General features: G+C 42.1%; 1 protein-coding gene across 1 annotated transcript in view; it reads left to right on the top strand.

Annotated features, from left to right (window-relative positions):
- Window positions 1-15,134, top strand: part of SHISAL1 (shisa like 1) — a 122,926-nt gene extending 107,792 nt beyond the window's left edge. The window contains exon 5 of the mRNA XM_077266609.1: window positions 10,429-15,134. Within this exon, the coding sequence (XP_077122724.1) occupies window position 10,429 (1 nt within the window). The 3' untranslated portion in view covers window positions 10,430-15,134. The remainder of the gene's footprint in view (window positions 1-10,428) is intronic.
- Window positions 15,135-15,900: the final 766 nt, after the last annotated feature.

Below are 15,900 nucleotides of genomic sequence, written 5' to 3'. Positions count from 1 at the left end.
CAGCTCGGGGAATATGACGAGATTGCTGCCATTGCGGGCCAAGATCTGCTCTTGTTTATCCATCTGTTTAGGATATTGGCATTCAATAAATTAAATCCTTCACTAAAACAATCTTTTAATGGACCTTTAAAAAACAATTATCGGAGGAAAGGAATGGAAATAACTAATGCTGGATGAGCTTAATGGAATCTGAAGCTTAAAGGATCATACATGTAAATTTTGACATAGAGGTGAAATATAATATTAAAGAAACCATTAGCCAACACCAGGGGGAGCTCATGAGCTTAATGCATACTGAAGATACATTGAACTGTATGGTAAAATAGTATACACTTGGCTCCCCTAGTGGTGGCTCAGAGTACTGTAGTTGTATATTTTTTGCTGTATGTTAAAAGAGGGAACTTGGAACTCTGTATTAGAAAAAAAGGAAAGTGGCGCAAAAAGAATTGCAGGATCCCTGTCCAGAGCCACGGACCAGAGTCTTACGAATCTCCAATGTTTATTACACAATCCCTGTATGTATTCCATCTGTCTAACAGCTGCAAGGACTCGAACATATTTTTTGAGCACTCTGAAGTCACTCGGTTAGCACCCGAGCATGCTCAGATAACGCCTTATTCCGTTCGCTCATCACTAAAAGTAACACATAACTGCAAGTTCTGACTACATATGAGGTTTGTTTGTAGTCTGTTACCTTGGAAACACATAGATTACCATACACAAAACGGTAGATTTTTAATTATAGCTTCATATACCGTAATCTTTTTTTAGCAGAGGAATAAAAAGGTTTGGTTACAAAATAAGGAACATCACCTTTAAGAATTCGAAAGAGAAAACACCCTGTGGATTAATAGACAACGGAAAGTTGATGGAATATTTTCGGTAAAGGTTTCAGACCTGAGACTTACTGCACGTAGTGATAAGAAAACAGACAAAAACCCGAGAGACTTCCATGGTTGGAGATTCTGGCAATATTTCCATCAATCATTTAAAACGACTGCCACCATTTTCCACTAAGCCAGAGATTACATCAACCAGAAAAGCCTCACATTAGTATGCTACATTCAGTCAGGATAAACTATCATAGCCAGTATAAAAGCAGAGGCAGGGAATGCAGCAGATGTTTTAGGGTGAATCTGGATAGTGAAATGACGTCACAGCTTAGCAATAGAGAGAGAAAGCCAAGTTCCGTAAAATTTTACTTATCTCTCGCCATCCTCCAGAGCTAAAGTTTTTCATGTGTCAATCTCATCATTGTCTTATTTATGAACCAAATGAAAAATTTATGATAGCTGTCAATCAAAAATTAATGAAAGGTCATTTCATTTGAGAATGTTTTTTATGGTGTTCTATATTCAGGTTTATTCAGTAGATGATGGAGTGAAATACATTGGTGTTAATGTAGAAAGCGTAATTCACAGCCCAGACATAAAGGCCCCGATTCATCAAGCCCGGTGATTTTTACTCCAGCCTTGAAGGGGGCATGTGTTGGAGGCAGATGCTAATGATTTAGTAAGCTTCTGACGAGTGGCGTGCGCCTCCATACACCACTCCAGAAATCTTATTCCAGTCCCTGTCCATAGAGAATGCCACATCTCGTCACGCCTGTCATGCCCTAGTATCCCCCATTTTGGCAGAACTGGGAGAAAATGACTTTAAAATAAAAAAAAAAAAGTTTGCGTTTCTCCACGTCACGCCATAAATATGTGACTTTTCAAAGCAATTTTTACACCAGAATTCTGGCAAAATTGATGAATCGGCCCCATAACGTACAACATATAGGAAAGCATCTACTACCCAAAATTACAAATTCTCTGAAGCCGTTCATAGACTACAAGATGCCTTTAAGGACAATTTTAATACTAGAGCAGGTGGTACGGCTGTATAGGTCTTAGTACAACAATAAAAATTATACCTGTCTTGTAGTAATCGTATGCGCCAGCGCTGAGAAATAGAGCTTTTGAATCCACATGCAAATTAGGCTGAGAGTGCATTTGGGTGCTCTGAGTCAGGGACACGCCCCCAGTGAGTCAGTGACACGCCCCCAAGGTACGTCCAGGAAAATTTTTATGTGGCATCAAAGCTCGATTTCTCAGCACTGGCATATCCGATTACTTCAAGACAGGTATCATTTTTATTGTTACACTAGGACGTATACATCTGTACCACTAGTTTTAGTACCAAAATCGTCCCAACAGGTTTCCTTTAAATGGTTTTCTTGGGTTTGCAAGTCACTTTCTTCAGTTTTTAAATTTACTTTGTGTTTACATTTTTCACAAGCAGAACTCTGCTTGCTGTAATTGAATGATCAAATCATTTTTTTTTTGACATGGAGAGATGGAAACCATGTCCAACATCGGCGCCGATCCTTTTAACATAGCCCTAGGTGTCCAAGGTCACGGCCAAATGGGGCATTTGTTCAATTGAATTCTTCTGCTTTCATATGAGACAGATTGGTTGCTAAGAATAAATTCACTTACAGCAACAGAAACAAAGGAGTTGTTAGGTACCATGTGTTCCTAATAACCAGTCTATGTTAGGCTCACTCCCGTCTGTGTTTTGTTGCTTTTGACTAATGAAATAAATTAGTCTGCAGTGTTATGGTAGCTTGTAAAGAAACAGATAGACATCCCTTTAAATTCACATAAGATTAACCAACTAAAAACAAGTCCTGCAGTCAGATACCCACCAATCAAAGTTTTTTTTTTCAACTTAATGCATGTATTTGGGTCTAAAAAAAATTTTTGCAATTGGGTTTCATTAATAATTTTGCACTGTTTGACTTCTATAGCTTTTGTGCTGCTTTAACTATTTTTGGCTACAGAATGAGTTCACTGAGAATCTGTCAGTGAGCTCAAACAAGCTGAATGACAGAAAAGTTTGTAACTCTTTTATAAGAAATCTGTCAGCAGGTTTTTGCCATGTATGAATGTAAGGGACAAAGATCATGATTCCAGCGATACAACACTTAGTTTACTGGGTGCCGCAGTTATGATAGAATCACAGATTTTTCAAGTCTTATTTTCGGAATGTTGAGCCCTCGGAATGCTGACTCGAAATGTTGAGCCATCAGGTGCTGACACGGAATGATGAGCCCTCAGAATGTTAACTCGGAATGTTGAGCCCTCAGAATGCTGATTCAGAATGTTGAGCCCTTGGAAAGCTGACTCGGAATGTTGAAACTTCAGAATGCTGACTTGGAATGTTGAGCCCTCAGAATGCTGACTCAGAATGTTGTGCCCTCAGAATGCTGACTCGGAAAGTTGAGCCCTCTGAATGAATGTTGAGCCCTCTGAATGCTAACTTAGAATGTTGAGCCCTCAGAATGCTGACTCGGAATGTTGAGCCCTCAGAATGCTGACTCGCAATTTTGAACCTTCAGAATGCGGATTCAGAATGTTGAGCCCTCGGGATGCTGACTCAGAATGCTGAGCCCTTAGAATGCTTTATCGGAATGTTGAGCCCTCGGGATGCTGACTTGGAATGTAAAATTCTCAGAATGCTAACTCGGAAAGTTGAGCCCTCTGAATGCTGACTCGGAATTTTGAAGCTTCATAATGCTAATTCGGAATTTTGAGCCCTCGGGATGCTGACTCGGAATGTTGTGTCCTCGGGATGCTGCCTCAAAATATTGAGTCCTCAGAATGCTGACTTGGAATGATGAGCCCTCAGAATGCTTTCTCAGAATGTTGAGCCCTCGGGATGTTGCCTTGGAATGTTGAGTCCTCAGAATGCTTTCTTGGTGTGTTGATCCCTCGGGATGCTGCCTCAGAATGTTGAACCCTCAGAATGCTGATTTGGAATGTTGAGCCCTTGGGATGCTGACTTGGAATGTTGAGTTTTCAGAATGCTTTCTCGGAGTGTTGATCCATCAGGATGCTGCCTCGGAATGTTGAGACATCAGAATGCTGCCTTGGAATGTTGAGTCCTCAGTATGCTGACTTGGAATGTTAAGCCCTTGTGATACTGACTTGGAATGCTGAGTCCTCCAAATGCTTTCTCGGAATGTTGAGCCCTCAGAATGCTGACTCGGAATTTTGAACCATAATGCTGATTCGGAATGTTGAGCCCTCAGGATGCTGACTCAGAATGCTGAGCCCTTAGAATGCTTTCTCGGAATGTTGAGCTCTTGGAATGTTGAGCCCTCGGGATGCTGCCTCAAATGTTGAATCCTCAGAATGCTGACTTTGAATGTTGAATTCTCAGAATGCTGACTCAGAAGATGAGCCCTCTGAATGAATGTTGAGCCCTCTGAATGCTAACTCAAACTGTTGAGCCCTCAGAATGCTGACTCAGAATTTTGAAGCTTCATAATGCTGATTCGGAATGTTGAGCCCTCGGGATGCTGACTCAGAATGCTGAGTCCTCAGAATGATTTCTCGGAATGTTGAGCCCTCGGGATGCTGCCTCCAAATATTGAGTCCTCAGAATGCTGATTTGGAATGATGAGCCCTCAGAATGCTTTCTCAGAATGTTGAGCCCTCAGGATGTTGCCTTGGAATGTTGAGTCCTTAGAATGCTTTCTTGGAGTGTTGATCCCTCGGGACGCTGCCTCGGAATGTTGAACCCTCAGAATGCTGATTTGGAATGTTGAGCCCTCGGGATGCTTCCTTGGAATGTTGAGTCCTCAGTATGCTGACTCGGAATGTTGAGCACTCGGGATACTGACTTGGAATGCTGAGTCCTCAGAATGCTTTCCCGGAATATTGACTCGGAATGTTAAGCCCTTGTGATGCTGACTCAGAATGTTGAGTCCTCAGAATGCTTTCTTGGAATGTTGAGCCCTCGGGATGCTGACTCCGGAATGTTAAGTCCTCAGAATGCTGACTCGGAATGTTGAGCCCACGGGATGCTAACTTTGAATGTTGAGCCCTCAGAATGCTGACTCGGAATGTTGAGCCCTCGTGATGCTGACTCGGAATGTTGAGTCCTCAAAATGCTTTCTTGGAATGTTGAGCCCTCCGGATGCTGACTCCGGAATGTTAAGTCCTCAGAATGCTGATTCGGAATGTTGAGTCCTTAGAATGCTTTCTCAGAATGTTGAGCCATCGGAATGCTGACTCGGAATGTTGAGCCCTTGGGATGCTGACTCGGAATGTTGAGTCCTCAGAATGCTTTCTTGGAATGTTGAGCCCTTGGGATGCTGACTCCGGAATGTTAAGTCCTCAGAATGCTGATTCGGAATGTTGAGTCCTCAGAATGCTGACTCAGAATGTTGAACCCCACCCACACCATGGATTTACAGCTTTCTGTGCACACTGTATACTGACAGTAAGCTGATCAGTGTTGGGACATGGTTGAAACAGCAAAACACAGGCTAGTAAGTGGCATATCGCTGGAATCAGGGTCCCTACCCCTACATCATGCTGCTCGCAACTTACATAACAAAAAGCTGTCTTTTTTTAGCTCCTCTCAGCTGACGATATCAAGATATTTGTAATACCTAATTACAAAAGTAATTTTTAGCCCCAAATACATGTATTTAACAAACAAAATAATAATAATAGCACCATTAATCACCTATTTGCCCTGAGCTACATCCTTAATAGGATATATCACAACAATGCCTATAATAGGACGGGCATGTTTTGGGTTGGCGGGCACCTACCGAGGGTGTGTAAAATTCCCTGGCTCTCTGCCATTTGCAAGTTCTTGGGAGATGAATAGAGTGCAAATAGATTTTGGTGAATAATGGATTATATGCGTAGACTTGTCTAAAGAAATCTTCAAGGGAGGAAACCTATTTGATCTGCAATAATTAAGCTGGCACAGAAGTCGAGGGAGGAATTATCTAGGGCACGTTTTATTCTTTTTTTTTTTTTTAAAGCAAAAATTTTTTGTATCTGCTACCAGAACATAAAGACTATAAAAATGCAGAAGAAAGGGTTAGCTTCAATTTTGTACGAATTCTATGCAACTATATGAGAAGTGACCCTCCTCCCCCCTGACACAGCGCCTCTCTTGTGGATGTCTCTGGTATTGCAATCTATTCGATAGGCTAGATATGGAGGAAAGAGGAAGAAAAAAATGTACAGTATAATACAGGCATAGAATGTGCAAAAATATGTGCAAATTTGCAGTTGATCCATCTTTTTTATTATTATTTTTTTCTTTTTTGCTCGTGCTGTCAGACGTTAACCTGCTACTGTTATGTGTTTCCAACAGCACTCCATGTGGCTAGGAGGGGTACTGCAAGTGAATAATCTTTGTCAATTATTGGGGGTTTCTGGGACTAATTAGTTAAGGGGTTTACGATCTCAGATAGACTAGTCCAGACAAAAAATATTGAGCGTAAGTCATTAATATATATTTTAGAGAATTTTCTTTAACAAAAAGCAGTACAAGCCCTAATGGAGAAGGCATCCAAAATTAAAAACACCTGTTAAGGCTCACCAGGCGAGATGGATCATCTATGCCTTAGGTTTGGGTGGGCACACAGACCCCGGGCGTTGAGGCAGCAGCAAGCAGGAAGGCACGAGGGCAGCGAGGGCTTGGCAACACAGAAATCTCAGCAGCAGGACGGATGAAGTGGAACCCAACAGGGATGAATACAAGCACGAAACACAAAAGCACACAAGCATAGGACTAGGGTCTCAATCCCTAAACACAGGTTTGTGTCTAAATTGGCTTTAAATAGATGATGCCACTGATCCACTCATTGCAATATATAAAACACGATGTGGAGCACAACAGAGGGCTATGGATCCAGGGGAAGGAAGCGGAACCCAGGTTTCCTGATACAGATGTGTAACAAGACCCCAGTAAACCAAATAGACGACATCAATTGCTGTTTCAGTCATTACACAAAGTAAAAACAGTGACATCAGATAGGGATAAGGGGCCACAAATATGTAAATTTGCTCAGGTCGCTTAATTATTAACATAAATGCCTTTTGGTATTGTATAAGAATTTATGAATATTTTTTTTCAGTCCTGGTAGGAATTCTGACATTTATGTTTTTTTCACATTCTGAACCCGCTTGGCATAAAACAGAATATTAAATGCCTTCGGAAAGAAGAGGCAACGGCTTTTAAGTCACATAAATGTAAATAAAAAAAAAAGAGAATAATAGAAAAATATTTCCCCATCGAGAGAGCATTTTATATCATGCGTAGGACAGAACATTTACAGAAATCCTATTCACTTGTAACTCATTTAGGTCACGACAGAACTAATGGAAGCTAATGTAGAAGAGATGGGGGCTCGGGAGGTTTTCATGGTTGTTGTTGGATATTGTTTTATTATCAGACAAAGCCAATGCATTATGAAAAGTAATACGAAAACATGTCTTCACCAGCTAAACATAACAAAATATTAAAAATATTCAACCTTTTTTTATACAGCTCTGTGTAGCAAGGGCATACTAGAAATGATGGGGCCCTATAGCAGAAGACCTAATTGGGCCCTGAACACCCAGGGGGTCGCAAAACAGCATATATCACAACTTTGCAGTCCTTACAAAAGTGATTTTGATCCTTTTGATGCCCCTTAGTGTTCCCACCCTCTAAGATGGTACTCATAAAGTATGATGCCAACAAAAGTGCCCCCAAAACATACCCCCACAGTGAATTCCTCAATAGTTCTCTCCACAAAGCAAAGTATGATGACCCTACAGAACCCCTCAACAAAGTATAACACCTCACAGTGCCTCCAACACAGTATGATGCCCCCACATTGACCCTGACTAAGTGTAATGACCACTACAGTCCACACACACAGAAGCATGGCACCAATGCAGTCCCCCCACACAATATGAGGCCCCCCCATAAAATATAATTGCCCACACACAGCCCTCCACACAGTATAATTGCCCTCCATACAGTTTAATGACCCTCCAAACAGTATAATCGCCCCCCACATAGCCCTCCAAACAGTAGATTGCCCCCCACATAGCCCTCTGAACAGTATAGTGTACTCCAGATAGCCCTCCAAATGGTATAATGGGCCCCATATAGCCCTCTAAACAGTATAATGGCACCCCACATAGCCCTCCAAACATTATAATGGCTCCACACATAGTCCTCCAAACAGTATACTGGATCCAAACATATAGCCCTACAAACAGTATAATGGATCCACACACAGCGCTCCATGCAGTATAATTGCTCTGCATACGGTATTATGGCCCTACAAACAGTACATTGCCCCCCACATAGCCCTCCAAACAGTATAATGTACTCCAGATAGCACTCCAAACAGCATAATGGATCCACACACAGCCCTCCAAACAGTATAATGGTTCCTATATAGCCCTCCAAACAGCATAATGGCCCCACACAGCCCTCCAAACAGCATAATGGATCCACACACAGCCCTCCACACAGTACAACTGCTCTGCATACAGTATAATGGCCCTCCAAACAATATAATGTCCCCTCCCATATAGCCCTCCAAACAGTACAATGACCCTAACACAGACTCTGAATTAGTATAATGGCCATCACACATCCCACCATACAGTATGATGACTCCCTACATAACCCTCCTAATAATATAATGGCCTTGACTTAGCCCTCCAAATAGTATAGTTGGCCCCCATAGAGCCCATCAAATAGTATAATGACCACAACATAGCCCTCCAAACAGTATAATGGCCCCCACATAGTGCCCCACACAGTATGACCCCCACATAGCCTTTCAAACAGTATAATGGCCACTACACAGTATGATTGTCCTCCACATAGCCCTCCAAATAGTATAATGGCCTCCGCATAGACCAGAAAACAGTATAATATCCCTCCTATAGCCCAACAAACAGTATAATGTCCCCCAGATTGCTCTCCAAACAGTATAATGACCGTCACAATATACTCAATTAACTTTATAAAGGATGCAGATACAGTTGAAAGTGTGATTCTTGAAAGGGTGGTGCCTGGTGAGGGGTGGAGGAAGGGGAGCATGGGCCCCATAGCACTGCTGTGTTGTCTGATCTTTCATTGATATGTTATTAGCCCCTTCCATTTTTTTCCTATCAGTAGGTTAGCAAAAAGGGCAAGAGGTAGAGGTGTGTTACATGACCACGGGACCAGACTACATCAAGGGTTTGTTTGTAGTCTGTAACCATAGAGACATATAGGCTTGCAAAATATCTGTATATAAAAAAAAATGGTAGGATTGCTTTGTTTTAAAAAAGTTTTTAGATGATTTGGCGCAGCACAAAAATTGGTTGCAAAGTGTTTTCATTAGGCTACATTCACACGTTGAATATTTGCAGCAGATTTTCCTGCAGCAAAAAAAACAACAGATTGTTGGCGGGGAAAAAAGGTGTGTAAAATGTGGCCATTTTTGTCCTGTTTTTTGCATTTGTTTTTTATGCATTTTTTCCCCATTCATTTGAACGGGTGAAAAATGCTGCCAAATCACTGAAAGAATTGACAAGCTGCAGATTTTAAAAACAAAATATTTTGATGGTTCACATTCACTTTCCTAGTACAATAAAATACTACGTTTTTTTTTCCCACGGTAAAATTGCATGGGAAAAAAATTGAAAACTGCAGCAAAAATGCAACATCTCAACTAGCCCTTATACCCTATAAAGTGCTCTCAAAAACGAAAAATGTACTCTAGACTTTAATATAGCCCACTATCACTCCCCTTCATGTCATATATGGGTTCGGAGAAGATGAGATATGGAGACCTGTCTACAAGGAGCTTCACACTGTAGAGTTGTTGTAGGGGTCCTAATCCTGTTGGTGTTGAAGGAAAATGGTGATTGGAGTGTTAATCATCATATATAGCTAAATAATGGCTCTAAAGGGGTCACAAAATCTGTTTGTATGGACCCACAACATTGGGAAAACACTACTGGTGACCAAAGACTTTCCTACAGCTGGACTACACCAAACTACCACGTATATCTCAGCTTCCTAGGGTTTGGCTTGGAATGGATTGGAGTTATGAGAATGTCTATCAACTATAGAGTTGTCGTAGGGGTCCTGAACCTGCTGGTGATGAGGGAAAATGGTGACTGGTGTGTTAATCATCATATATAGCTAAATAATGGCTCTAAAGGGGTCACAAAATCTGTTTGTATGGACCCACAATATTGGGAAAAGACTACTGGTGACCAAAGACTTTCCTACAGCTGGACCACACCAAACTACCACGTATATCTCAGCTTCCTAGGGTTTGGCTTGGAATGCATTGGAGTTATGAGAATGTCCATCAATGTTTTTTCGGTTTCGAACTTCGGTAGACCTGAACTGGTTGTGATGTGTAATGAGTCTCTTGTTACTAAGCTTTGGGAAGTGTGTTCATTTATGATCTGTAAATCCGTGTCTCAATGTATTGGACCTTCTTGGAATTCTACGCTTTCCCTCTCCATAATTGGTCGGTTAACCGGTCACTTGTTCCTCCTAACACTGTACATTGGTAGACCTTAATCAGTAATCTTGAAGCCTCTAATTACTTTTTGATTTCTCTTCCAGAATAACTCTAGTGCCTAAAGATGGGAGAAGATTATCACCCAGGTGAAAGCCTGAGTCTAAAATGCCAATCGAAATGGAAGGAGGAATGGAGGAGAAGACACTTACGGAATTTTTACAAAAAAAAGGGGTTGGCGGAAAAGACTCTCACAGTCATCGGGATGTGCTTTCTAACTGTTTGTAAGCAATATTTTTATCTCTAGCGTGAGAAGATTATTTTTTAAATGGACTGTCAACGAGGAGTAGATGGACTATGTAGCTGGCCCTCAAGGTCAAATGATGGGGCGCCATTCAATAAAGCAATGGCAGGCGGGTGATTAGTCTGCCTTACGTCTTCATATGTTGTCAAGTACTTAGTCTAAGTGTCAGGCTAAAAGGTATGAGCTGGCCACAGTTCACTACCAAAAAGAGTAAGCAACACCAAGAAACCCCAGGAGTAAATTATAAGGGTTCTATGGAGCACATAAGATCAATTATGGTAACCTTATAATCTACTGTTCCGAACCACATTTCACCCATAAAGTCATCACGTCAAGCCGCGAAGACCAATATTATTTACGGCAGGTTCTTTGTAGATTGACGTCAATTGTGTATTTTGACTCGTTAACTTTAGATGAACTCCTGCAGGAGGAAGTCTTTTTCCACTTTCGTTACATATGACAATAAATACTATCAGGACTGAATATTAATGGACTGTCTGGCTTTTAATTAATGGTCATGGTTTAGGGCACAATACGTAGCCAGGTTGTGTCATTCCGGGGCTGCTTACCTACAATCAGGGCTTTAAAGGGCCAATAGGTTCCTCTACCATGTAAGAAGCCACCATTATTATAAATTGTACCTGAAAGTAGGAAACCTCCCCTTTTACACACTTTGCGTTGGGGCTCAGGAGCTTCTAGTTGACCCCAGGTTCCTTCGGTAGACAAATGGTTATTCCCAGACATATTCTATGTTCATGATTCCTTTTCTCCAGGAACCAGATACCGATATATAGTTATATGATCATCTTGGGGTTTTAGAATGAAATACGAAAACATCGCTTGGTGTCCAGCTTAGTAGATCTACTAAACATTTTGGTGCAGTTAGAAGGTTTTTGAAGCCACCAGAGATGTTTCTTTTAAAGTTGATATTTAGGGTTTAGTCCAACAATGCCAATATTTTTTTCAAAGCTCAGTATCCATATGACTATTGTCAAACTACAGTACAATCTTAGCATAAAGTTTCTTTCTTGTACCTTTGTAACTTTTTTTCATCTCCTACTGCTCCTCCGTGCATCCAGTTTTACAGAGCTGAATAGGCGGTCTTATTTTTATGTGCAAAATCTAAATTTCCCAGCTGCACCCTGCTTCAGCTTAGTGCTGCAGGCCCCTTCTTCTGCTCTCCTCTGTGACTCCTGAAGCATGAGCAATGAATGCAGTGACTGTGGCACACTATTTGGCCAATATTAATTTCTATTTGCAAACTTCATTTTTCATTGGTATTTTATGGGGGGCATGACCATGACCATGCATAATAGGGGCTAAGCATAGAATAGCTGTTAGTGGAAGGAGGAACCCATGGCAGTTTTTTAGATAGAGTTATAGGTGCATCTATTTTTCATTAATTAGACAGGGTCATTAGGTGCAGATGCTTTTGATCGCAAATACACAGTATGATCATACTGCCCCCTCGAAGGAGAAAAACCTACATTAAAGATCTCGAAAACATCTGGGAGGATTTTGGTGGGAACTTCCCTGTTGATGATACTTTGGTTCAGGGTCAAATCATGTGAGGCTGTGGCCATTGGTCAATACAAGTATTTGGCTTTAATTTTTCATGATAATTATCACGATTGTCCAATTTGCCATTTCTTTGAGTTCAATTATTGGGAGGAGGGGGAAATCATTCCCAGTGGGTGCAGTATAAGAACTCAAAATATTTTTTTTTTTTTAAAGTTTCAAAAATCGTATTAAAATTGAGATTTAGGATCTGATTGGTTAAAGCGGGATCCCCACTCTTCTCCGTTTTCACAAGTTTTTTTCAAAATATCTCCAGATGTTATTTTAATTCGGAAACAACCATGAAGACATTATTCCAAGTCTTCTTGTAACCACTTACAAACACGAAACATGCTTGGAAAATATCCTTATGTTTTATTATGTTTTGATGCTGGAAAATACGGGATAATTTTAACAAGTCTCCATCGGCTTCAGCAAAATTTCTCATAAACAGATAAGTACAATGGGCTGACAAGTGGACGACACAAAGTCAAATGTCGGCACAGCGCGACCTTCAAAAAATGGACATAACATAGGATAAAATGAATATTTATGACACGTTAAAACCATTGCACATTCTTCAAATTAACAGTAATATTTATATTATTATTTTTTTTGAAAGGGTTTGTCCGTTTTGGAAAATCTGCAGTTTTTTTAGACGAGGCTTTGGCAATACAAAATCACAGTGTGTGCTTGCTGTGATCTGCAGGGAAAGTCAACCACAGCTATTCCGTTTTCCTGCAGTGCCTCCGCAGGAGAAATGAAGCATTACAAGCTAATTAAATTAATATCTTTATACACATAAAAAATATCCCTATGTGTGCAATAAAAAATAATTAGAATGTATTTATTAATATTGAATAACAAGAGTATTTTTTTCTATAAATTAGAATTAACCATAAATGTCACCTATAGGACTTACATCTGTTTAAAGAAAACAAGGCCTACCTCTCACCTCCGGGAATAGAGTGTGGGAGTTTAAACCCACCCACGCCCCATTTCACTACCAATAGGATACCAGGGCCCCTCCTAATGTTAGGGTATCCCAGTGTCATTCATTAGAAAATTCATCGTTTTGGTGGAGATATGCCAATTCTTCTCGGAGCCCGGGATGTCTCCTCCTTGTCTCGGAGCTGGTTGGAGGTTCCGGGAAGGCTGACACTGGACCAGTATATTAATATGGCAGCATCTTCCTTGGCATGGGTGTACATATAATAGAGGCAAACCATGGGGCCCTTGCAGGCAGCAGATAGGGAACCAACTTTGGTTGACCCATTCCCTTTGCTGTTGGGTAATGAGAACCTCTTTTCTCTTGGAATTGGCCCAAGGGTCAAGGAAGGGTAAAAAATCTAGATCTTCTGCCTTGGTTAGTCAAACCTTACTATGGCGTCCCCTTTCCTTTAAGTCATCCATAGTCATATTTTGTTAAAGTTTCCCCTGTTGACATTCGCTCTCCTTGAAGATCGAATTTCAAACATCTTTCCATCCAAAAATGACTGATGAAGAAAGAACACAATTAAAAAGAAGGAATTTATCAATGTCATTTTTTTTCCCCCCTTCGGCTAAAAATTGGGAGTTCGAAACAGCTTACCTACGATATGAGAAACACGTCCATTGCCTGCTACGTGTGATTAACAGGCGCCACTTTAAAGGAGAGAATTTCTTTTATTCCACATCCAACATTACAGCATGTGCTCAGCAACGACAGAACGCGGAGCCAGGAAAATGAATTTCCAGAAACTCAGGATTTTAGCAATATTTATACATTTTTATTGGTTGGAAGTTGATGTGTGAGAAAGAAGTCAATGCCACATAGCGGGGAGATGGCTCATTAGGAAATAGGATACACATAGCTGTCAGTACGGGCATACAGAACGTGGTGTCTGATGCTACAGGACAAGGGTCGTGGAAGGGGAAAAAACAAACAGCAGCCCCCCAAAGTTCAAGGTGGTTTAAATGGGCACCATAGCATGGGGGTCTATGTTCCTGTCCCCTGTCCATATGTGAATGGAGCAATAGTGCTGATATGTTACCACTGATCCATCTAAAGGAGAGGTGGTCAAGCATGCCCAAAATCATTCCCGTGGACCCCTAGAAGTGAATGAATTCCTGGCCTGGTCACACATGCACACTGCCACTCCACTCCCATTGGACATTGGGATGGTTGGGTTCCAATCGGACCCCTGCTAATTATACATTTATCACCTAACCTGTGGATAATAAATGTTGCTTGTATTTACAACTACTTCTGTCAATACCCATTAATGAAGATGGTCTAAGAGCATTTATGTAAAAAAAATACTTAGATTTAAAAAAAACAGATATAATTGCCAGAAATCTATATATGTGTCCTGAGAAATCAGCAATTTTATCACTCTTCCAACAATCCTGACTCTGGCTGTAAGGCAACTTGCTGCAGCAGAAGCTCTCCTCCACTGCTTTGACCGAAAGACAACTTGCTGCAGCAGAAGCTCCCCCACACTGGTCTGGCTGTAAGGCATCTTGCTGCAGCAGAAGCTCTCCCACACTGCATTGGCCGAAAGACAACTTGCTGCAGCAGAATCTCTCCCCCACTGGTCTGGCTGTAAGGCAACTTGCTGCAGCAGAAGCTCTCCCACACTGCATTGGCCGAAAGACAACTGGCTACAGCAGAAGCTCTCCCACACTGCTCTGGCTGTGAGACATCTGGCTGCAGCAGAAGCTCTCCCACACTGGTCTGGCTGTAAGGCAACTTGCTGCAGCAGAAGCTCTCCCACACTGCTCTGGCTGTGAGACATCTGGCTGCAGCAGAAGCTCTCCCACACTGGTCTGGCTGTAAGGCAACTTGCTGCAGCAGAAGCTCTCCCACACTAGTCTGGCTGTAGGACAACTGGCTGCAGCAGAAGCTCTCCCACACTGCTCTGGCTGTAAAGCAACTGACTGCAGCAGAAGCTCTCCCTCAATAATCTGGCTGTAAGGCTACTTTCACATTTCCGTCGGTACAGGCCCATCGCAATGCGTTGGGCCGACGTACCAACGGACGTTGTGAAATAACTGCAAGATGTGGGCAGCGGATGCAGTTTTTCAACGCATCCGCTGCCCATTCTGCAGTCCGGGGAGGAGGGGGTGGAGTTTCGTCCGCGCATGCGCGGTCGAAAATGGCGGACATGTCGCACAAAAAAAGTTACATTGAACTTTTTTTGTGCGTCGCGTCCACCAAAACACGATGGATCCGTCGCACGACGGATGCGACGTGTGCCCTTCCGTCGCGATCCGTCACTAATACAAGTCTATGGGCAAAAAACGCATCCTGCAAGCACATTTGCAGGATCCATTTTTTGCCCATAACGACGGATTGCGACGGAGGACAAAAGACGGAAGTGTGAAAGTAGCCTAAGACACCTGGCTGCAGCAGAAGCTCTCCCACACTGCTCTGGCTGTAAGACAACTTGCAGCAGAAGCTCTACCACAGTGGTCTGGCTGTAAGACAACTTGCTGCAGCAGAAGCTCTCCCACCCTAGTCTGGCTCTAAGACAACTGGATGCAGCAGAAGCTCTCCCACACTGGCCTGGATGTAAGGCAACTTGCTGCAGCAGAAGCTCTCCCCCACTGCTATAGCTGTAAGACAACTTGCTGCAGCAGAAGCTCTCCCACACTGGCCTGGATGTAAGGCAACTTGCTGCAGCAGAAGCTCTCCCCCACTGGTCTGGCTGTAAGACAACTTGCTGCAGCAGAAGCT

Source organism: Ranitomeya variabilis, chromosome 5 (assembly GCF_051348905.1).
Source record: "Ranitomeya variabilis isolate aRanVar5 chromosome 5, aRanVar5.hap1, whole genome shotgun sequence".
Lineage (NCBI taxonomy): Eukaryota > Metazoa > Chordata > Amphibia > Anura > Dendrobatidae > Ranitomeya > Ranitomeya variabilis.
This window is presented reverse-complemented; position numbering and strand designations above follow the sequence as displayed.